Source organism: Centropristis striata, chromosome 11, assembly GCF_030273125.1.
Source record: "Centropristis striata isolate RG_2023a ecotype Rhode Island chromosome 11, C.striata_1.0, whole genome shotgun sequence".
Lineage (NCBI taxonomy): Eukaryota > Metazoa > Chordata > Actinopteri > Perciformes > Serranidae > Centropristis > Centropristis striata.
In genome coordinates, this window is record NC_081527.1 from 30,525,366 (window position 1) to 30,549,303 (window position 23,938).

The 23,938-nt window shown below is 38.0% G+C and overlaps 1 protein-coding gene across 1 annotated transcript; it reads right to left on the reverse strand.

Moving 5' to 3' along the window:
* Nucleotides 1-7,896: 7,896 nt before the first annotated feature.
* On the reverse strand, nucleotides 7,897-23,490 carry kcnj9 (potassium inwardly rectifying channel subfamily J member 9). The gene is made up of 8 exons (XM_059345219.1): nucleotides 23,084-23,490; nucleotides 21,828-22,258; nucleotides 20,303-20,516; nucleotides 17,987-18,188; nucleotides 16,384-16,576; nucleotides 15,140-15,337; nucleotides 11,144-11,274; nucleotides 7,897-9,448 (listed from the first exon to the last, which is right to left on the reverse strand). Exons 2-8 carry the CDS (start codon nucleotides 22,120-22,122, stop codon nucleotides 9,182-9,184), a joined length of 1,500 nt encoding a protein of 499 aa, XP_059201202.1. The 5' UTR covers nucleotides 22,123-22,258; nucleotides 23,084-23,490; the 3' UTR covers nucleotides 7,897-9,181.
* Nucleotides 23,491-23,938: the final 448 nt, after the last annotated feature.

Sequence of the window (23,938 nt, forward strand, 5' to 3'; positions counted from 1 at the left end):
CCAAGACTCAGTACGACACACTAGTCTAACAAGCCTTCAGAACATCAAATTGTGACCTTAATATCTGGGGTCTAATCAAGTTGTGGATTTGTGGAATTGTGACATTGCTACAATGTAAACAAGATCTTAAGTACATAAATAAGTCAGGGAAATGCATATTTGTACATAAACTCAACTCAACTTGATTAAACATACATAAATTGTAAATAATAAATAATTACTCTGACATTCATGTCTTCATGGATCTACATTTTGTGCAAATTAGTGTCATCAAATGTATTTATGTGCTTCAGCCAATCGACAACCTCTGAAGCCAACACTCTATCTAATGGCTAGCAGCGACTCCACTGGTTGTAAAAAGAAGTCTATGAGAAAATAACCCTACTTCTAACTTGTTAACGTTTTCTTACTGAGTTGATGGTCTCAGTCACTAGCTTGATTTCTACTTCAATACAGCACAATGATCATCTTGTAAATAATTTTCCCATTTGGAGTAATATAGACAATGAGGTGGGCTATAACTCGTGAATGACAAGTCGCTACCACAGCGCACATGTGTTTTTGTCTTAGAACTTTAAGTTAATTCTAACATTTAGTTGCCTAAAAATTTAATGTAAGTGTTCAGTTAGACTAAAAGGCTGTTTATTTAAATTTACAATTGCACCTTGCTAACCAAGCTAACATCAGCTGATATCTTAAAGTCCTCCTCCCCACTGTTTAGACAGGGACAACCAAAATGCCAAAATCAAGGCTTCAAACAATAGTCCACAAAAAATGGGTGTTCACAGTTAATATGTCCATTTCTTTTATACAGTCTATGACTTCCTGAACCATAATAATCCATAAGCATTTCAAGTGTGACCTGCAAAAGCAAAACTATAAAGCTTCAGTCAAAACCTGTTCCTCTTCAGATTTCCAGTGTCTTTTTTTTAACATTTTCATTCAACACTGTGCAATATAGAAACAAATGCAGAAAGTCAGGTGTTTTTTATCTTAGATTTCAGTATCTCGCCAAACAGAGAAAGTGCAGTTGTTAAATAACAATATGAATATAATAGAAGAATAGAAAGTTCACGTTTCTATTCAAATTCAAGCTCAATCTGCACAGCTAATGGAGGTGTTTGAGAGTTTATTTCCACACCTTCCTTCTGCTGTACCCCATAATATGGTATGCAAAGTCATATCACATCACTTTAATTATCAGTGTATAAAATTAGAATCTGATGCCTGGTCATTTTAAATACTGCCAGCCAGGAATACCTGCTAAACACAGACCACTGTATCAGCTCTTCTCCTGCTTCCTGACACACTGTCAAGCCACTGCCAGCAATACCCATCTCTATGGCAACATAACATATGCCATTTGGTGGACGCTCGTGTACCTTATAGTACTTAAGTGCTTCTTTTTTTAGTACAACTGCCCGAAGGGAAGTAAAGGCCTGACTCTGGTATGAGCACAGAAAGGGTCAATATTGGCCGAATATTTTACCTGAGAGACACTGAATTATCAATAAGCAGATTGTTAGTTAAATATTGTGCCATTGTTGTTCCCTTTTCATTATGTTTTAGTTGATGAGTCTGTACAGAGTTTGCTTTATCATGATCTCTAAGTTGTTTATTGACTGTTCTGGTCTGTATCTTGTATCTTAATCAGAATTTGATCTGGATCACCTTTACACCAGCTCTATTCTCAGACATGACTGAATTCGGGCTTGCTTGAGAAATACTTAGAAATAGTCTACGGTTTATATCTGCCTGCTGAGGCGATGTGACACACAACATGTCATTTGGCAGACGAAAGATTACTTTGCCATTTTCATGGCCCGTCGTGTATCCTGCTGCATGCTACAGTGGGTGGTCTAACACCTATATCAGCTCTGCTCTACTTCACATGGCAGGCTGACTTTTACTGAGTGGAGGCCTTTGCTTCTAATTTATTGCTTTAAAAAGCATTCCACTAAAGGGCTCGTAGACAAATTAAAGAAAAAAACACAGATATCTGCGGCAATGATGACCCCTCTTCTACCAACTCACACTATTTGAAGAAAATATGGTTTAAGATTCATCACTTTTTAAACAATTCCATACATTGATTGAATGTTGTGCTTGAATTGCGGTTATTTTGAGAGCAGCTGTTACCCGGAGGTGAATATCTCACTTTAGATTGAACTCATTACACATACAGGAGGTGTTGCTGCACGTTTTTCCCATCAGTGCTACAGAGGGGAAGAAAGTCTGTGTAGGGTTGTTTGAGACTTGAAGAAGGTTGGTGGCCATGTTACAGTTATAGTGGAAACTTGTGGTTTATGCAGTAAGGAAACGGTCATGAATGTGGACAATTAGAAGCAGCAGGAAAACTAATCTGTCCAGTACTGTGATGTTAAATAGAAATCACCAGTACATGAAGTAATTTCCTTAACTGAATTTGAAAACAATTTCCGGGTAATTTTGATCCAATAGTTTCCAGGTGTGGGCTTTACTGCATCAGGACACTGTGTAGACCTGTTGTGTTATTATTAATTATTATTATTATTATTATTATTATTATTATTACGAATATTATCTGTGGCAGGTTTCTTTATTATTGTATGATAAAATTTTCTATATTTATTTATTTCCACATTAGTCTATGTACATTCTTCACAGGGTTCTAAACATTTTTGTGTGATTGTGTTTACAAGCAGCTGCTCATTTGCATATCCAGAAGACACAATTAATTCATCTTTAGGTCTCTGGCATATCTTTTTAGCTATGTTTTGGTCTCCTCTAACTCCTGAGGGAGATATGAGGCTCTTTGGCTGCTAACTGCTCCTCTATATATTCACCAGGAAGTCGTTAACTCGATAGGTCCAGTGGATTTATCTGAGCTTTTCTTTCTGAAAACAGCTGCCTGCTACAGCTGGAAACAACACTGATGAATGAAGAAATTTCAATGGCACTTAGAGAGCGTAGACCTTCACCAAGGCCAATGTCGATTTATATGCACCTCTGATTGTCCCATTTCCTAAGTGGGGAAACTGTTCTACTGACTACTGACATGTGTTCATGAGCTTTAAGTCTTAATGTGAAAACAACTTGGCTCCTACAAAGAAGTGTTGTATTTATTGTTCAAGGTATTCAAACAGCATGTTGATAGTTGTTGATAGCCACCAAATATGATCAGAAACAATTTTATCTGTTTTTTATGACACCACATGAATACAGTACGAATGCTCTATCTGACAATATTAACAAAATTTAAAAATAATTTCTGTATCAACCGCTTGATTTAGATCTGCTCCAAAATGTAATGAACTCTTCTTGCCCCATGCCACACCCTTTCACTAAGTCTCATGAAAATCGTGCCACTAGTTTTTCCAAACTCCTGCTGACAAACAGACAAAGAAAGCAAACCAAAAACATTTCCACCTTGGCAAAGATGATAACAATGAGCTAAATGATGCTAAAATGCTCTGTAGAGCTGCAGGGAGCTGCAGATTCAGATGATAATTCCTTGTACGTTCATCACTATGAATGTCCCTTTCACATTACACAGTCATTTGATCCATAGTTAATAGAAAAAAATGTATGAGACCAGCTTTAGCTAACAATGTTTTCCACCAATGGCCATAAAGTACATTATTACAAGACTCAAGAATTTATTTCAGGTTCTAGTTATTCATATTTTCCATTTTTTATATACATTTACAATGATGAGCCAGCCTTGTATCCAGTATTTTTAAAACTATAATAGGGAGTGCCATTTGTTTTGCATTTTACTGTCTAATGCCATACTGCATTACAGCAATATTTACATAATTTGGACTAAACTTGTGAAGCTGGAGGGAAGGCACTATTTTGCACTAAATGGCAAAATATACAAAAATACAAAAATGTATACTATTTATTTATTTATTTAAAACATCCTATATCCTGATCTTTATCTTGATGGACATATGAAATGACCTGTACTGGAATAGAAGATTTTGTCTAGTCCTGCATATGTATGTTTACATTAAGACATAGTCAGAATCAACTTATCACGTTTACTTCAATTGGATTTTGTGTTGGGAGATTTGTGACTTCTAAAAACCAGTTTAAAAGCCTCATTTTGCATAAAGTTCTCTATTTCTCTTGCAGTAACTGGTCAGAGCGTTGGAGAGGTGATAAATTCTTTCTTTTATTTTTAAGATGTTCCTCGCCTCCTTCTCGCTGTCTGACTAGACTGAATCAAGACCGTCATGACTTCCTTCCATGAAGAGAAACATTGATTTTGGCTCAGCGGGGATCATGCAAAACAGCCTCTCATTAAAATCATAATTAGAACTTGGAAATGGCACATGGGGTTCAACTCTGGGGCGAGCTGAAAATCACTGGAAAATATTAAACTTGCACTTAGCCTTTCAATCCCAAACAAAACATGTCTGATTCCGGTTATGACATCTTACACAACGTGAGGTGAATGCTAAAAGCTGCGTCATATCTGCTGAAGATGTTTCCCGCTTTATTGTTGTTTGTCTCTGTAGAGTTCTGGACTCTAGTAAACACTCAGGACGCTTTCACATATACAGTCTGGTGGACTACTGGACAGAATCCTTATTTTTTGTCATCCTTATTTTTTGTAAAGCACTTTGTGTTACATTTCTATGTATGAAAAGCGCTATATAAATAAAGTTTGATTTGATTTGATTTGATTTGATTTGAGAATATGTGAAAGCAAGAGCTGACACTTTTAGAAGCAAGTTATGTATTTTTTTATGTATTGCTGGCGATTTTCTTTTATGCAGTATTGATCCGCTGTGCGATTGAATCCATTAGCCACCATTCTGTTGCTGAATAATTTGAAGACTTTATTGTTTTTGTGTGTTCTGTGATCGCCCATATTTTGATGAGTGCCTTACATCATCATTAAGGCTAATACATACTCTGAAATTTGTTTGTTTTCTCGAGGTGGCAAGAACAAAACAAAGTTAGCTCTAGCTAGGACATTTCATACTTCACAAGAAACTCAAGTGCAGAACTCCTGAAAAAGTTCTTATCACAACTTTCCCGCTTCAAATTTCTGACCAATTACACAATAGTTGTCGGATACTACACAAGAAAAATGTTCTGCCCAGATGATGTATCGAGAACAAGCTGGGAGAGAGAAAAAATTTCTCTGTTCTTGCAGAGTATTTATTACATACATTTTTAAGGCCTGCTACTCCCATGTCTGGTGTTTATACTCAAATTTCTGCCCAAATTCAATTGTTTTTGTTGGTTTCCATCCTTTGGTTCGGACTGCATTCTCACCTGCAGCAAATTGAATTCTGGTGCACTTGGAAGTAAACCGAGACCCCTGTTTGTTTAGCGGGCCAGAGTTTCATTCTTCGGTCCACACCAGAGTCCGATTAAGCATTCACACCAGCAAAAAAAAAAATGGACTATCAGACAAAACGCACCACAGTTTGTTTTAATTTGACCCAACAGAACAACTCAGGTGTAAAATGCACCCTTAAATGTTTCAGCCTGTTCTCTTTCGTCCTTTTTACTAACCAAAAAAATATTTATTCAGATCCTAAAACGCCATATCTGTATGTGTGTGCATTTGTTTTATTGCGGCAGGTAAAAAAAAAGAAAGAAAACATGTCAATATCCTTCATGACTTATTTTTCAATGTCAAGGGCATTCGTTCTTCTCAACCTGAAGGTCACTGCTCACCATCCGTTCTTACACAAATATCAAACTCTAACGTCACATCAACTCCCTGACAATCCTCATAAACTCCCCTATCAGTTGTGAAGGTCCACTTCAAACACACATTAACACACACACACATTCACATGAGCACACGCACACTCTGCCCTCTCCCTGTCCCCAGCCCCGGTTGCCTAGGAGACAGCTGAGACGGGGACCCCATCTCATTACACACCAACAGGGCTGTGTGACTGGCTGGAGGAAGGAAGCATTGGGATCTTTATCGCCATCTAGCAGCCAAGACAGAGAAAGACATTTACTACTTCTTTTTTTTTAAAGCCATGATTCTGCCTAGTAACCCAATATGCTGACTTCTCCTGGTGCTGAAATCTAGCCTGGAATTTCTAATGAGCCACATCGCACTGTGGGGCTTCAGTGTGTTGTACATTATGGGCCTGTAGTCAAACACTAACCTGCTAGGTGATCAGTGATTCATTGTACAAAATGAGGAGAAAAATGTGTGTTTTTTCAATGCACTAAGGCAACTTAAGCTTGTGTCTGAGCAAATTATCACACTGCTCTGATACATTAAGAGATCAATCATAATCATGTGTTTTTAGATAAATAAAGAGCAAACACTGATGAGTAGAGCTATTCTCAAGGCTGGGAGTAACAAAATACAAGTAACAGGATCTCATATTTGAAATACAAAAAATGGTCTTGCAGTGCCCGTAAGAAGTATGTATTCGTACATTACATACCACACTACAACGTCTGCAACTCCGTAAAACGCTTACTTTTCATAATCATCCAGCACATACACATTGAACATTTATATCCGCTGGAAACTATTCGAATATTATTGGAAAATCGAACCTTGTAGCGCACTTTAAAACTCCTAAAGATAGGTAGGCTAAATAGACTTACAGATGAGATGAGTCAGGCGTGTAAATCCAGAGTGAATTGTGTTACTGACCAGGTGTAGGCCTATCACACAATGGGGCGGAGCTCCCCTAAAAGGGGTCCGATCAGAAATAGTGCAATGCCGCAACACTTTCTATGTAAATAATGATGATATTTTGCAAAAATGAGTTAAAAAAATCTTCAAAAACGAGGAAGCACACATTTGTGCCATGCGCAAGCCACATACGAAATCTTAGGTCAGTCTGACTAACAGTCAGCAAGATATGCCCTAGACACACATCCACACACACACACACATGCACACACACACACACACACATACACACACACACACACACACACTTCTTGCTTTTATAGAAAGATTACTTAATTTGTTGCCTTGCATGGCAGCTGAATCCTCAAAATAACATGAAAGAATTACGGGATCATGAGATTGTAAATCCATCTTGTCAGGCTTCAAGTAAAGTAGTAGTAGTTTTTTTGTAAATATACAAACTTTTATTGCATTTTATACTTGAACTTATTAATATTGTACTTTTTACTGCACCAAATTCATTTAACATGTACAACTTCGAGTTACTTTCCATATTCAGCTTTTAAAGTATGTAGCTTTAGTATTGATTTAGCTGCCCAGCTGTATACAGTTTAAAGAAGATAAGATTAGCTCCACTAACCAGAACATTAAAACCACGCTTAAATGCAAATTCACCTTTAATTATCATTCTATGGTATAATTATAGGCGTGTTTCGACTGAGTACTTTCTGAGTACTTGTTGGAAAGCGGCCGAGTGTTTTGACTCCGCCCACTAGTTAGTTCCCCTCTGCCTCTGTTCCCATACAGGTACTTTTGTAGCGGCTGACCAATGTGATAACAGACCGACGCGGCAAGCAGTGTTGCCAACTTAGCGCCTGTCGCTATATTCAGCGACTATTCAGACCCCTCTAGTGACTCTTTTTCAAAAAAGCAACTAGCGACAAATCTAGCAACTTTTTCTGGTGTTATTGGAGACTCGTTACTCTTCTTAACGAGTAGAAGGCACTGTCCCAAAGCACTCACAAGCGGCCCAGTCCTCCCGCAGCGGTCTCTCCCAGCTGCAGTCAGCAGAGCAGGAGCTTTTAACCCCTCGGCGTCCAGTTTGAAACAATCTGTAAATGAATCACGCATGTGCGAAATAGCCATTCAGTAGCAGCTCAGAAAAGTATCTACCCGAGCCAGGTACTTTCTTGCCAAACCTCTGTATTTTTACTTAGCTAAATAATGCGATCACACCTTTATGCATGTAGCCCCTCTGCAGAATATCACACAATCCGAGACAGTTGTTCAGGAATATACTGCAGTTTATTAATTCTAATTAATGTGTTATATTACATATTAAAAACATCAAGTAAAAATGGCCACATATATACACAGCAGCAGAAGCAGGAGTTTGGGCTGAACTGAGCAGGACACTGTTGTGCTTTTAATTTCTACTTGGCTGGGAACAAAACATAGATAATCCTTGTGCTACACACGTCGTATGTGAAACAAAGCCACGGACACACTTGATGTTAACCTGTCTCTACTTTAAAGGTTTTAGATAGATACCCTAGTCACCATAATGTTATAGTGCAGTTAGGAATGTCAGCAAATTCAAGCTGGTGTTATTTTAAAGCAAGTTAAATCTTGTTTTTGCTGGCCTCCTATGGTTTAACTTCTCACCTTGCTGCTGTGATGTACAGGTGTACTCCAGGACCCAGTGATATCACCGTTGGGCGTGGTCAGAGGTTTAAATACGCGTGAAACTTTCAACCAGAAAGGGCAGCAAAACACCACATTTTATCCTGGTGTTAGGTCACTCTTCAACAAACAAACAAACATAAAACTCTGTACCTACAGAATATAAGAAATCGTCTAGACTCAGGGCAGGAAACCAGCTTTGCTGTTAATAATCTTGTTAGCCAAATAGGTATTTTAAACATTTTTCTAGCACCACATGACGGTTTGTGGCCTAATGGAACTTCTAGCAGAGTATACAAATAGGCTGGTGTGGGCTGGTGTTACTGTCCCACCCTGTCACAGTAACACCTGATTGATGTACAATAAACTGTGGAACAATCTTTGCATTTCTAGAGAAATTTGAGGTTACTACAATTTCATTCTATACTTCGATATCATCTAGTGATATTCATGCGCAGGTGAAAATAAAGCATCTATGCACTGTACCTATTTTAAATGTGAACAATCCACACAGTGACTCTGCACAAACAACCACTTTGTCCTCTCTTTGTAGCATTCTGCCCCGGTCCACAGGATGTACTATTGTTGACCCCACCTAAAGCATAGTATTGTCATTTAAATGTAGATATAGGCAAGGGTGATTGGAGCTAACACAACAGATAAAAAAAGAGATAGCACACATACAGTACACTTGTAACGAAGATCAACATAGGACTAAAAGACAGAAAAATATCAAGAAATAAACTCTTTCATATGGTAACATAAGATATGGCATATACTGTCGAACTGGGCCTAATGAAACTACTCATTTGCCTTGAAAATAAAAAGTTCTGCAAACACTAATCGTGGTGAGGTGATGATAAACTGAAGGTCTTTGTAAACATTCTAGGCCTCTGATTCGGATTGGTCGGTGGCGACGCTGCCGTTCAGCTCGCCCACTCCCGTTTGCTCCTGGATGTCCGTCATCTCGCCGACAATGAAGGTCGGCTCCCCTCCTTTGCTGTTGGCCGAGCCGCTGTCCGGCTGCTTGGCCGCCTGGTTGGTCAGGGTGGGCTCTTCATCCAGCCTGCTGGAGATGGACCAATAGAGGTGAGCGTCGAGTCTGGCTGCAGCCAATGAGAGCTCTCGTGCTGAGCAGGAAGGCGTGTCCACCTTAAGAGAGGGGGAACATGAGGGCTATTGGGATCACCAGAAGTTGGATTTTAGTTAAAGAAACACACGGCCTCCCATAAAGTTGGAATAATTTAGTTTTTTAGACTCAATCCTCTGTTAATTGTGGTTTCATTTTCATTGTGATATGTTTGGAAGAGATTGATTAATAAAGTTTTGAGACGATATACGCTTTGGAAAGAGGTAAAAAAATACTTTATTCCAACTTTATGGGCAACGGTGGAGTTCTAAACTTTGGGAAATAGGCTTATTTGTCAGCAGGAATACAGAAAAACTAGTCCGCTTTTAATGAAACTTGGTGGAAGCATATAAATCAAAATCATGGAACATATACATAAATATTTTTTTTAGTTTTTGTTAACAATGCGAGATAGAGCGAATGGTAAATGGACAGCATTTGTATATAACTTTTCTAGTCATAGCAACTACAAGTCAGCATTGAAGTCGGACGAGAATAATGACACCACTCTCATTTCTGTACAAAAAATATGAAGCTCTAGTCAGTAATCTGGTTATATAGCTTTGAGAGTGGCATCAATCTTCACACCAAGTCTCAGCAGAAAAGTGAGGAAGTATATTTACCATTTCCAAAAAATAAAATGTTCTGTAAGTCAAAAGAATGAAAAACTATCGCAAAATAATGACTATTCTCGCAATAATGCAGAAGTATTTCGAAATAATATGTATCTTTTGAGAAAGTTTCTCATTATTATGACTTGCAGAATCTTTTTTGGTGGAAATGGGAAATTTAGTTATTTTGCCATACTGTCATTATTTTTTAAGTACTTAGTCTTCATTTTTGCAATACTAAGTCATTATTTAAGGGAAAATGTGTTATTATTTTGTCTCAACAGGAAAGAGAGGAAGTTTATTTCCACAACTGTCAAAGTATTCCTTTAAATGTTGTAAATTACTTCATCAGTATACCCTTTTGCCGCCTGCATCGTCTATTTCTCCAACTCTGAGTAAAACCCACAGAAGTCAAATTGAACCTTGAGGATCGTTTCAAGCTCAGGTCGAAGCTCAAACATGCTGCTTCAACCTTGTGTGTGTTTTTCTGTGCATTTGTATGAAACTCATTTAGTAATAAGCACAGTTTATAGAAGCTTTGGTGTGTGGCAGTGCACTTGTCCTTACCAAAATAAACATGAAATAAATACTTCAGTTAGACTTCCTGCATTTCCCAGCATGCTTTTCAACAACCCCAAGAGAACAAGTGTGAGAATTCAGCTGTTGGTTATACATGTAGGTGGAGACAGGAATAGGGATAACAGCAAGAGTTGTTCCAGGTTTCCTCACTCAAACACTTGTAGTTGGTAGTCGGTGGAGGAACTGGTATGTTTGCATGATAAATTATGTAACAGCAGTGAAAAATGGCAAAAAAGTTTGACAGTTATGACAATGCTTTACAATGTTAAAGCCTTTTCTGCTACCACACTTCACTATGACTTTTCAGTATGTCCTCCTATAGACAGGTATGGAAAAAAAAATCAAGAAATAAGGTATACTATCAACACATGTTGTCAGTAGCTGTCATATTAACAGCAAACAGGTGTTTTAGGAAGAAAGTCTCCTTAAGAATTCTCAGCTTGATACATGGTTTGATCCCTATTGTATATTAGATAAACAAACCCCTCTAGCAGCCTGTAGTTTGTCCTGATCTTCAAAAGACATTACCTCAAACGTGTGATGAAAGGCCCCGTAGTCGATGTCAAAAAAGCCCTCTGCCAGCGACATCATCGGGCTGAACCTGTGACCCCACATCACCTCCTCTGCTAGATAGGAGCTCCTCGCCTGGCACGTCATCCCTGCACACACAAACACAATACTGATGAGGACATACATTCATAATGCCTCACAGCATTTACTCAGCCTTATTCTGTGCTACATAAGAGGAAATAACTGGCAAATAATCCAAGAAGAACGTCGAAGCCACTCTTAAAACACACAGAGATAATTAAAATAGTTGATTTATTTGGCAAGTCATTATTTTGAGGTACTAAGACACTACTTAATTAATATTTCTTGTTATTTTGCAAGTCAATATTTTAATCATATTTATTTATTTTTGGTACTACATCATTACTTTATTATTTATTTATATTTTTTAGACCAAGTCATTATTTTAAGAATATTGATTTTTTTTTTATACTAAGTAATTCTTTAAATAATATTTATTTTATTTTGTGATACTAAGTCATTATTTTAATCGTATTTAATTGATATTTGTGATAGTTCATCACTATTTTAATAATATTCATTCATATTTTTGATACTATGTAATTATTTTAAAAATATGTATTGATATGTTTGATACTATGTCATTATTTTAATAATATGTATTGATATTTTTGATACTGCTTCATTATTTTAATAATATTTACTGATATTTTTGATACTGCGTCATTATTTTGAGGTACTAAGTGATCATTTCACAATAAGTAAGTCACTATTTTGAGACAGAATCATATTATTTTGCAATACTAGGTCATTATTTTAATAATTTCTATCGATGTGTTTGATACTAAGTCATTATTTTAATATTTTTTATTGATGTGTTTGATACTAAGTCATAATTTGAGAGACTTGGTTACGATTTCATGGTACTTTGTCATCATTTAGTGATATGTAACTCATTCTTTTGAGACAATTTCTTATTATTTTGCAATTCCAAGTCATTTTTTAAGATACTAAGTTAAGATAGTCAAGATACTATGTTTCTCTTAATAATGAATTACAGGAAGTTTTCACCTTTTATTCGATTAATGGTAGAAATACGATTCAATGTTTAATTCCATGAGTATAAGAACAGAAAAGGCTGATGTCCGTTATCTCTCCACCAAAGAAGTCAATTTAATTGGCAAGCTGTCTCTAGATGAATATTCTCTGCAGCCGAGTTATGACTGTCGGCTACTTCTTTGTAACTCTCCACTTCAACTCTGACTAAGGCGATCAATATGTGGAGTAGGCAGAGAGGCCACCTTTACCTCACGGAAGATGCATCATGAATATCTCTGATGCACTGAATTCCTGCCAAATAGTGAGGAACAGTTCAGTATTTTATCCTCTCAGAATGAATCTGACATATTCAGACTACAGTATGAGAGGGGATAAAGGAAAAGAGATAAACATGGTGCCATCTAAATCCTTCTGCAGCACAGGTAACTTGCTATGTATTCCCGCCAGACTCTGTTCATACCTGTTTGGATTTTGTAGTTTTCAGAAAGTAAGAATACAACCATAAATATAACACAGGTGTTCTTCTAAATGTGTAATCAGTGAGAGGGTCTCAGAGCAGAGACACTGAGTAGAAAGCTGCTGTGAATTATTTTCACACTAAATATACCATGAATCCAGGGACTTTAGGGTGTTTGGAGTTTCAGAAATGAATTGTGTTGAAGTGTGACTAACAGTGAGTCAGTCCATAAGGGGTCAGTGCCCTGCTCAAGGGCAGATGAGTGTGCACTCACACATTAGCTGGTGTGGGGATGTGGACCTTGCTGCATGCATGTAACACATTTTCAACAAAAAAAAAACACAAACTGCTGCTTTAGTAAACAGTTCATGTTTGGAAGCCCATTTCTGCTATTGTGATGACAAAGAAAAGAGCATTTAAGTCATAAGAATGAGAAACTATCGAAATGAGGAAGTTGTTCAAAATAATGACTTATCTCACAATAATGCATTAGTGCCCTTAAGAATAATAATGTGTATCTTTTGAGAAAGTTTCTCAATATGTAATGGGATGCACTTATATAGCGCTTTTATCCAAAGCGCTTTACACTACAGACTGCAGTCATTCACCCATTCACACACATTCATACTGGTGGCCGAGGCACAGGCCAGGGCACAATATGTGATACTAAGTCATTATTTTGAGATGAATAAGTAATTTGTTTGAGAATATATTGTTATTTTGGTATACTTAGTCATTATTTCGCAATGAGTACGTAATTTTTTTGCGATACAATGTCATTCTTTTGATAGTTTCTTATTATTTTGAGATACTAAGTTATTATTTTGCAGTATTTAGTCATTATTCGACAAACTTTATTGCTATTTTGTGATACTAAGTCATTATTTTAAGAATATTTATTGTTATTTTGCAAAACGAAGTCACTATTTTGAGATTTTTTTTAATTATTATTTTTAGATTTTAAGTAATTCTTTTGCAATATTTTTATTTTTATTTTTGCAATAATAAGTTTTTTTTTTTTTAGATACTAAGTTAAGACAGTTAAGATTTAGGTAAAGTTGAGTTAAGATAAGACTATGTTTCTCGGTATAATGAATTACAGGAAAATTACAAGTTTTCCCCCTTTTTTTCCTTTTAATTGTGGAAATGTGATTCCATGTTAAGTGATAAGAACAAAGAGCATAAGAAAAGAAACAGCCTCCCTCTGAAGATCACTTGCTGCAGTGATTGCTCTGCATTTTGTTGTTGTCTTGTTATATAACACATTCACTTTTATACTTACATCTAAATATATATATGTATATTTCCGCTGTAATCACATCAGCATAAGGCTCTTAAAGCTTCCCAAAAGACTGATAAGAGATGGAGAGCTCTCAAACTATAAATGGCAGATCTAAACTCAGACATCCTGGAAGGCGAATTTCATTTTTCTAATGGATGGCTTCAGATGGGGTTTGCTTTCTGTAAAACAGTGAAGGTATTACTGTAATATCAGACAGTTGTATGCATCTGCAAGATTAATTTTCTAATGCTCAATGCTTATTGTTGCAGCCAAACATGCATTTATAGCATATAAGCCAATAGAAATTTTACAATCAAATTAAACTGCAGGGTATTATTTCCCATACAAAACAACACTGTTAACATTTTCATCATTTTAAATCTACAAAACATCATATAAAATATTGTTAATGGTATTATTTAATGCTTGTACCTTAATAAATTATTTTTTTTAAATGTAATTAGAATTAGCTCAATATAGCTACATTTCTTTTTTGTTGCCCGTATTTTCATTTCATATGCAAACATAAGAACTCATAATCAAATCCTCCATCATTTTTATGGTCATTATTAATTTGTCTTGTGCACAAACTGCCACACTTCTTAGAATTACTTACAAGTTGACTTAAGGTCAGTGGAAAAGGAATGGTGATGATTTTTAGATTAAGATGTTTGCATTCTCTACATTATAACAATGTTTAACCCTTTATCGGGCGAAGAATTATATTTGGTAACTTCAGTGGATATCAAAATGGGGTCCGCATGTCTCTCTGTGAGGTCGTAGAACCACATGGATTTGTAATATTTAGAGAAAAAAGTTGAAAATTTACTAGATTAAAGTGGCAAATCTACACGAAAAAAAGTTGCAGATTTAAGAGATTTAAAGTGGCAAATGTGCGCGAAAAAAGTCGCAGATTTACAAGAAAAAAGTGGGGAAAAAAACAACTTTTTTTCTAGCAGATTCACCACTTTAAATCTCATAAATCTGTGCATTTTTTTCCTCTCGTAGATTTGCCACTTACCCCCCCTCCCCCCCCCCCCCCCCCCCCCCCCCAGGGTCCGTATGTGTTTTTTTTACACATACCACTGTCCACATTCTGGTTGTATGTAATATCTTCCAATATTCTCTAGGGTTGAAATTTGGAATTTGCAAGTATTTCAATGAGTGCCCTATAAAGGGTTAACCCATCCCTCACCCGTTGCCTCCACCATTCCCTCCAGGATGACCACGATCTCAAAGTCCTCTTTCTCCAGCTGGCCCTGCGACATATCCCAAAAGGGCGAACGCGAGTCGATCTCATGAGAGATCACCAGCGGAGACACCAGGAAGAGACGATCATCGCCTGTCTCGAAGCCCACGCTGATGTCTGTCTGGTCCAGGGGGATGAACTCACCTGGAGGAGAAAATAAAGTAGGAGGTGAGGACAGTGTAAGATCCTCCTGATTACAGCTATTTAAACTATTTTATAGAGGAGAGGACTGAGGGGTTCTGGGCATTTTAAGGGGGAGATAGCAGGTCAACAGTAGATGTTACGTACAGTCATAGAAAAAAATATTACACCACCTTTGTTTTCTTCAGTTTCTTGTTCATTTTAATGCCTAATACAACTAAAGGTACATGTGCTTGGACAAATATAACGATAACAACAAAAATAACTCATAAGAGTTTAATTTTAAGAGCTGATATCTAGCCATTTTCCATGATTTTCTGGATAATGATTTTGGTTATTATCAAGAAAACCATGAAAAATGGCTACATATCAGCTCTTAAATTAAACTCTTATGACCTATTTTTGTTGTTATCATTATATTTGTCCAAACAAATTTACCTTTAGTTGTACCATTAAAATGAACAAGAAATTGAAGAAAACAATGGTCTAATAATTTTTCCATGACTGTGACTGAAGCAGTGTACATTATCCGAAAGCTGGAAACTTAAAGGTTAATTTGAGATGCAGCTCAGCACTCTGTCATGTTGTTCTAGTCATAAATATGTCATCAAATGTATTAAGTCATCAATCAAATAAGATGTATAAGGGTTTAGAACATTATCTTATGGCTTTCTAAAGTCTATTTCCAGGCTAAACTATGTCCCATAAGTTGTTGCAGCAATATTTGGTGCTGAATTAGCCATTTTTTAAATACCAAGAATGGATAAAATTGGTTAAAAAAACCTCCAGAATATTACATCAATACACCAAGACCTTTGGAACACCATAAAAAAACCAATGCTGTGATTTGGTTTGGTGCCAATTGATTCCTTAGATCTTCTAGTTTCATGTGATATCAGTAACTCTTTATCTTTTCTATAGCTTTAAATTTTAGACCACTCCAGCCTCGGAAAGGGAAAAAAATCATCATAGTGGCTGCATTAGTATTGGCAGTGAGTTAAAGAGTGTACAAATACATTATTGATTGTGTTATGTGGTGATAGTCTCACCCTCCTGAGTCTGTTTGGACTTGATGAGCTTGGCTCTCATGTTGGCCCCTACGATGTGGGAGCTCCGCAGGTCGCCCACCCTGAACATCAGACAGAGCTTATCGTCTCTCAGAGAGATGACGGCGTGCTTGGAGAACACCAGTGTCTCTGCACGTTTGTTGGGCTGCGAGATCTTCACAAACATACAACCGACCTGCACAGAGAGGAGGGAGGGGACGGTGAGAGAAAAGGTGAAAACTCAGAGACAGAACGGGTGCAAAAGGCTGAAATATTTGCAAATACTGAAAAAGCAGAAGATTATTGAAAAATAAATCTTTATTTTTTTTCATAATAACTCTGATGCACAGCTGCACACATTGATTGTGAGTGTTGCAGTGTAAAAACATAGTAGTGACACTTGAGTTGACCTCAGACTCAGTCATGTTTTTATATGAATAGTAAAACAGCCCAGTTGCTAATCTGGCATGTTTCCAGCTCGCAAACATGCATAAACATGATTCCGCTCAGACGTCGGTGTGAGGATTCGTCTTCATCAAGAGAGTGCTTACTTCACGGGAAAAATCCAGCTCCATCAGCACTTTCAAAGTAAATATTCTTTTTCAGGAAGCGTACCATCTGCACCAAATTAGTGTCATTTCGTTTGCATAGTGACACATACTCTGTTGAGGCTCCGGAAAAAAATGTGTTCATTTTTTGACTAAACTGACAGGAGGCTTCATTTTAATCAAACAGATTCAGGTAAAACACTATTTACAGGTACTTTTCTTTTTGTTTTAGCTTATTTAGATGTCTTTCAGAAAAGTGGGGTTTTAATAAATGGGATTAGATCATTTGAACATTTGACTAAATATCCAAAAGTGATGCTTTTATGCTTTTAGTTGTCTTGACTTTGACTTCCTGATTTGATCTGATGATGATGAGATCTGCGGACACAATTCAGACATCTAGGTTTTATGTTTTCTATAATATAGGTCTTTCAACTTCAGTTCCAAAAGAGTTGGGACACAATTAATAAAACAGAATGTATTGTATTCTGAAGGAGTTTATAAATGTACCAAAATAACAACGAAATATTATCACTTTGAACATTTAATATCTTGTTTTTGTACTGGATTAAATTGAATGAAGATCTAAAAGGATTTGCAAATCATTGAATTCTGTTCATTATGTTTTTCACAGTGTCCCGACTCTGTCCCGACTTTTGGAATCAGGGTTGTATATACAACAAATGGGTGAGAATATACACTTAAAAATGATGTTAACTTCATCATGCAGCATGATGTTTCCTCACTATAATGCTCTAAAAGTATGTTTAAATGATTGTCTTTTGTAATTTTAGGTTTCATACAAAAATATTTAAACACATGATTTAGACGTTCCTCTGTAAGTGAAATTCTCCATGACTCATGTTCAGTTTGTTAGCCTTAAAATCAGTGTACTGTGTAAAATGCATGCAGGGAAACTTTTTTTTCCTCAAATGAAAACAGTGTTTTAACATTACTATTTATCAAGATAAATAATACCTTTAGCTATGAGTGACTACCAGTTTCTAAATATACTTTCCCTATTTCTCAGTTTCTCAGTCATGCACCCTGGAGCTCACCATGAAGGCGTTGACCATGGAGCCCAGTATAGCTTGCAGCAGCAGCAGCATGGTGCCCACTGGACACTGGTCTGTGATGACGCGGTGGCCGTAGCCAATGGTGGTCTCTGTCTCGATGGAGAAGAGGAAGGCCGAGATGAAGCCGTTGACATTGTTGACGCACGGCGTCCACGTCTCATCCTCCAGATGGTCCAGATCGCCCCTTGGGGAGGAAAGAAAAGGAGGAGAATGTGTGAGAAAGGGAAAGGGAGGAGGGTGACAAAGTGGGTGTCAAGAGGTAAAAAATAGAGAGCGAGAAGATTTATATTCTTAGAACAGAGGTGTAGAAATATAGGTATGACGACTTGTCTCTGCCTTTTATATTTACACTCACCTTTCAGCCAATTCTTATAATGAATAAGAAGTCATCCCCATTTTAACCGTAATGATTAACATGACATTAATGCTGCCACTTTTTGTTGATGCTGCAAGTTTTACCATCATATATCATCACATACAGCATCTTCAGTATGATGGTTTATCAGTCCTGAGCCACTAAGAGTCAGCAGATTTTCTTTCAAACTACTTGCTACACAGGCTAATGCCCCTGATTAACACAGCTCCAGCCAGAGAGGGCGAGCTAATTAATGAAAGTGGTGTTAAGTAATTTATAATAATATATGACTTTTATTGACCTGTGTTGGTGACCAAGGAATTGCAATAACACTGACAGCTCTCTGGCACAGCTTAAGGTGGCCTGTAATTGATATAAAGAGGTCACAATTTTTACGGGACGAATATGTTAGCTAATTAGAGCAGAGATCCAGCAGACACATCTAGTGAAGAGGTAACACATCATGATGAAATACACGGTAATATTAATACTGCTTTGTCATCAGCTTTTTTGGCTGAAAAGTAGTTTTTTTTTTAGCCTTCGTTTGCAGAAATGTCCTGTAAAGCTGGTCACTGTCTCATAGCATCATCCTCCATCTTTGAGCAATTAAGAAAGTAGTGTTGCCTCATGATGATTGCATTCACAGACATTTTGTTAAAAGGGTTGTTAGTTTTTTTTTCTCAAGAGTTTGATGAGAAAATCAATACTAGTATGAAGTTACAGTCAGGAGATGCTAGCTGAGCTTAGCACAACGACTGAAACAGAGAAAAAAGCTAAGCTGGCTCTCTCCAAAGAAGAAAAAAATTCTGCCTACCAGAACCTTTAAAGCTTACAAATTTACATACAGTATTTTGTATGTTACACTTTAATTTTTGTGTGGGTTAGACAAAGCTAAGCTAACCATCTCTTGGCTGTAGCTTCATATTTATTATAAAGATCATAGATTGTATATATGAGTGGATTTAGCCACTGTGACATCACTCAATGGTTTGTGGATTACTATTGTGAAGCCTTGAGTTTGGCAGTCTTGCCGTGCATCTTGGGTTTTTTGTAGCCAGAAGTGACCACATTTGGACTAGCAAAAATGAATAGCCAACTCCTGAGAGTCTCTTAGTACAGCTGAACGCTGAACAAGACATTTTAGGAGACCAAAACATTACAATGTATATTATTTACCTGAAAAAACACTGAAGGGGTCAAAGTTCTAAGACAAAAACACTGCTCTAGACTCCAAGTGAGATAATAATTTACAAAAATTAACATCACACTGAATTTTAGAAGACTTGAAACTAGTGATTAGGCCATAAACTCTTTTGAAAAAATCTACTGAGGTAACAAATCAAGTGAGAAGGAGGTTAATTTTCTCATAGACTTCCATATAATATGACTTCTTCTTGCCACCAGTGGAGTCGCCCCCTGCTGGCCGCCGGAAAGAATACTGATTTCAGGCACTTCAGGACTGGCTTCCCTTTATATGTTGCAAAGTTGCCATTTGAGATATAGCCAGGGCATTAAGCTTAGCTTAGCACAGAGACTAGAAACAGGAGAAAGATAGCCTGGCTCTGTCTGAAGATGAAAAACAATCTGCCTTCCAGCACCTCTAATATTAACAAATGAATGTGTTATATCTTGTATGTTACACTACAGTTACTATATCTTAATTTTGGCAAGAAAGTAAATCACCACATGAGAGAAGAAAGAGCAGGAAAAAGGCAGAAGAACACAGTTGAGAAAATGTAATGCAGATTTTGCCACAGTATCTAAAACTACAAATACCTTTGTCATTTTTGAGCTAAAGGACTTTTGATCTTGCTCATTGTCACTGGGATTTAGCGACAATAGTGTTCAAGCTGAATTAAAATCTACACAATCCTCTGTGGCTCAGGACGGAAGAGATCTATATAAATAAAAGTCTTTCTCCCCCTTTGCTCAAGCCTTCTTACCTTAGGTAGGCTATGAGGTACCAGATGGCCCCGAAGAAGAGCCACGTGACGGCGTACGCCATGACGAAGACAAAGAGCGAGCAGCGCCAGTTGAGGTCCACCAGTGTGGTGAAGATGTCGGTCAGGTAGCGGTAAGTCTCCCGCATGTTACCGTGCTGCACATTGCAGCGACCATTCTTCTCCACGTAACGCTGTCTCCTACGCCGATTCCGGACTGGTGAAGAGAGAGGAGAAGCAACACAATGTGGTTAAAAAAAACATTCTGTATGTGGATGCAGCATGAGTTTTGGAGCTTCTCTATACTTTAAACAAAGTTTAAGACCAGTCTTGACAGGTGTCTTAGTTCCATAACCCCATGTTCCAAGAAGCCCTTTCAAACCCCTTTAGAATACTTCAAAACATACACAAGGCTGCCTTTCTCCATTTCTGAAAAGTTTTGCTGTTTGAAGATACGACTCTCGCTGCAGTCAGAGGATGCAAGTTAAATGAAGGCGCACAGAGAGAGAGACATTGGAGGATAAACAGAGGAAGGTATCAGGGGACAAAAACTACTTAGAGAGATGCAGTGTGGCTCAGAGGAAAGTCAGGCTGTTGAAGAAGGGATAGTGGAAATGAAAACAGACAGGTGAGGAAAAGAGAAGAGATGAAGTACGACAGGACAACATCTTCAAACACTCGCCGAGGAAAAGCAACATAAATGGATTTTAGTTACTGTACAACCCTAAAGAGAACTGATGATGCTCTCTCTTTGTAGAGGCTTTTTCCTGTGGGTGCACCCAGCCACAGAGATTATGACACATAACAATGGAAATTAATCACTGTGCATCCTACTCAACTTAAAGAGTTTTATCTTAAGGTTTAAAGCAATAGTTCAGCCTTAAATGTCAGTGCCTCTGCCCTTTTTATAATAAATATCTTCCTGTTTGTTGATGTTTTTGGTGCAAAAGGGTAACTGTCTAACTGGACATCTGTCACTGGCGTTTTTTATTTTGAAAGGTCGGCTGCAGCTTAATTGTAAACATTGTCTAATTCTGGGCTTCTGGAAAATATACTCATACAAAAAATAAACTCACAATTGTTTAATTAACAGTATTTTTGTTTTTAAAGTTGTTGTTTTTTTTTGCTTTCAACAGCCAAGAGGAGAGAGAGAGACAAAGTGCAGAGCTACTGGAGAACCCTAATGAAAAACAATATGCAAGAATGTCAAAATCACTGAGCGATGAACCATTGCAGCAGGGTCCAAATTAAAGGAGATTCACAGCTACAGCAACAGAGTTGTGAAGGAGGAGGTGCACACATTTATTCAATATACAGTGTGTAAAGTGGGGGGAGCAGAAACACTGAGACTCCAGAGTCAGTCAATAGCTCCAAATCTCTGGAGGAGTTACATTGATACCAAGGGGGTCAATATTGATGCACTTTCATTCAGTTTTCTCCAGATTTGAATGAATATAAAACAGCCATTACATTTTAGAGCATATTTGTCATCATTAAAGAGGATAGGAAGTCACATGTAGTCACTCACCCCACCCGAAGCGCCCCCTCTCCTTCTCCGGTATGATCTTCTTCCTGTGCTCGTTGGCTTTGGTCTCGCGCTCCGCCAGCTTGGACTGGAAGGACCTTTTGACCTTGACTAAAGGTGGAGGTGATGGCGCTGTCTCTGTGGTGACGACGTGGCCCAGCTCCCCCGACACGTTGAAGACTCCAGTGGAGGCTGTGGCCTCGGTGGCCACCTCCACTTCTTCCCCTTCCCCCTTCTCCTCCACGGGGAGCGAGAGAGAGTCCGGGCGGGAGGGGAACACTGAGTTCTCCAGAGCCATGGCCTCTGTGTGTGTGTGTGTGTCCGTTTGTGTGTATGTGTGTGTGTCAGGAGTATTAACGTTCTATTGATATCCTCCCTATGGCAGACGCTGTCCAGAGGCTATTGATTGGACCATTTGTTTGCTTGACTGAAGCCTGGAACACAGAAGAGCACAATGATCAAATTAAATCCTGTAATTGATTGGGTGTTTTGCTTTTGCTGACAAATGATTTAAAAGGGGAAAAAAGAAATGGGACCTCCTTCCTCTGCCCCTTTAAATTCTCTTAACTTACTTTTTTAAATTAACAACAATGCCTTTAGCTTTTGTGTTGCTTGCCATATAGATCTAACTTCCTGTCTCTGCCTTTCCATCATTTCACCCCTGTAAAAAGCCAACTGAGCTAAAAAAAAAAAAAAAAAGACCTCACAATGTCATTTGAATTAGAAATGAAGGGAGAATAAATCTCTTCCTCCGAAAGCCTAATCCTGGAGTGCAGTGTGGCATATGCAGAACCACTTTCACTGTTTAGCATGTTTCATAAAGCACCTTGGGGTAGGTGTGTGTGTGTGTGTGTGTGTGTGTGTGTGTGTGTGTGTGTTGTATAAGTGTACTTACTGCTGTGGTAAATGTGGTGCGTTTATGTTACAGGCCTGCTGGGATTTCTTACATAAGTCCCGTATTAGTGTAAGACACTGAAATATGTATGTGGACAGTGAGAGACGGGGTGTCTCTGAGATATTAGCTCAGTAAAATGGACTCCTAGAGCTGTTTAGCCCCGCACGATGTGCGTCCATTTGGACAACTGGGGGTCGACGCAAGAGGAGACTGATGGTGACAATCAAGATGACGCACTACGCCTGATGGATGGATCAGAAATAGCCTCTATTAAAGGGTGTCTGTTAGCCAGCCAATAAGCTGCAGAAACCAGGAGGCTAAACTTAAAGCTTAATGTCAGACAGCTAATAAAACAAATCCTTACCTGCTCAGCGTAGCAACTTGTAGTTGTATAAAACCAGGATCGTGCAGATGTTTTATCATAAGAAAAACGACAATCTGGTCCAAGAATGAGCCGCTACTGGCAGCTTCGGTTCGATGACACCCATTTCTGGTGTTTACCAGCGACGCAGCATCTGTCCACTCGCTTTTTTTCCAGGAAAACAAAAAATCACCTCAGTCCCGACCGCTCAGCATGCACAATAAGAAGAAAGCTAGCACGCCTTCTACTGAATGGTCGCGCATGAATAAATAATAAGAGAACAAGTCAAGTCAAATGATCACGGCATTTGTAAGACCAGGTGTCGGGCAGTGGACATGCGAAATGGTGGCAACAGTATAACCCGGCAGCGTAGAGAGAGCTCCATCATCTGTGCATGTGATGGAGTCGGTCAGGTGTGGAGCCACTGAGCGGCGGAGGATGCTGTCATCAGCCCAGCCCCATCAACCCTCACACGCTTCTCATTTCAACATCAGGCTCCCCTCTGCTCACTGCCAGACCCTCTGCATCTGCTCACAGCAGAGAGGAGGGAAAAGCATATAATAATATAAATATCTTGTTTTTATTGTTTGGTTAAAATTGTGTTGCTTTTTTTTCCGTTTCGAAAAACGCAAGTGTGTATTTTTGATGGGCTCTTCTATGAGAAAAAATATGATGCAAAGCCCCTTAAAATCCGATACAAATAAGTTATAGACTCTATTCTCTAATTTCTGCTGATAATCAATAGATTCAGACGCTGCATTGTATCATTAATAGCATCAATGAGTTGATTATAATTAGCGTCATGTCCAGTAGCCGCTGTTCGGCCGCCGGCCTCTAGGCGGAGCTATAAATAGATAT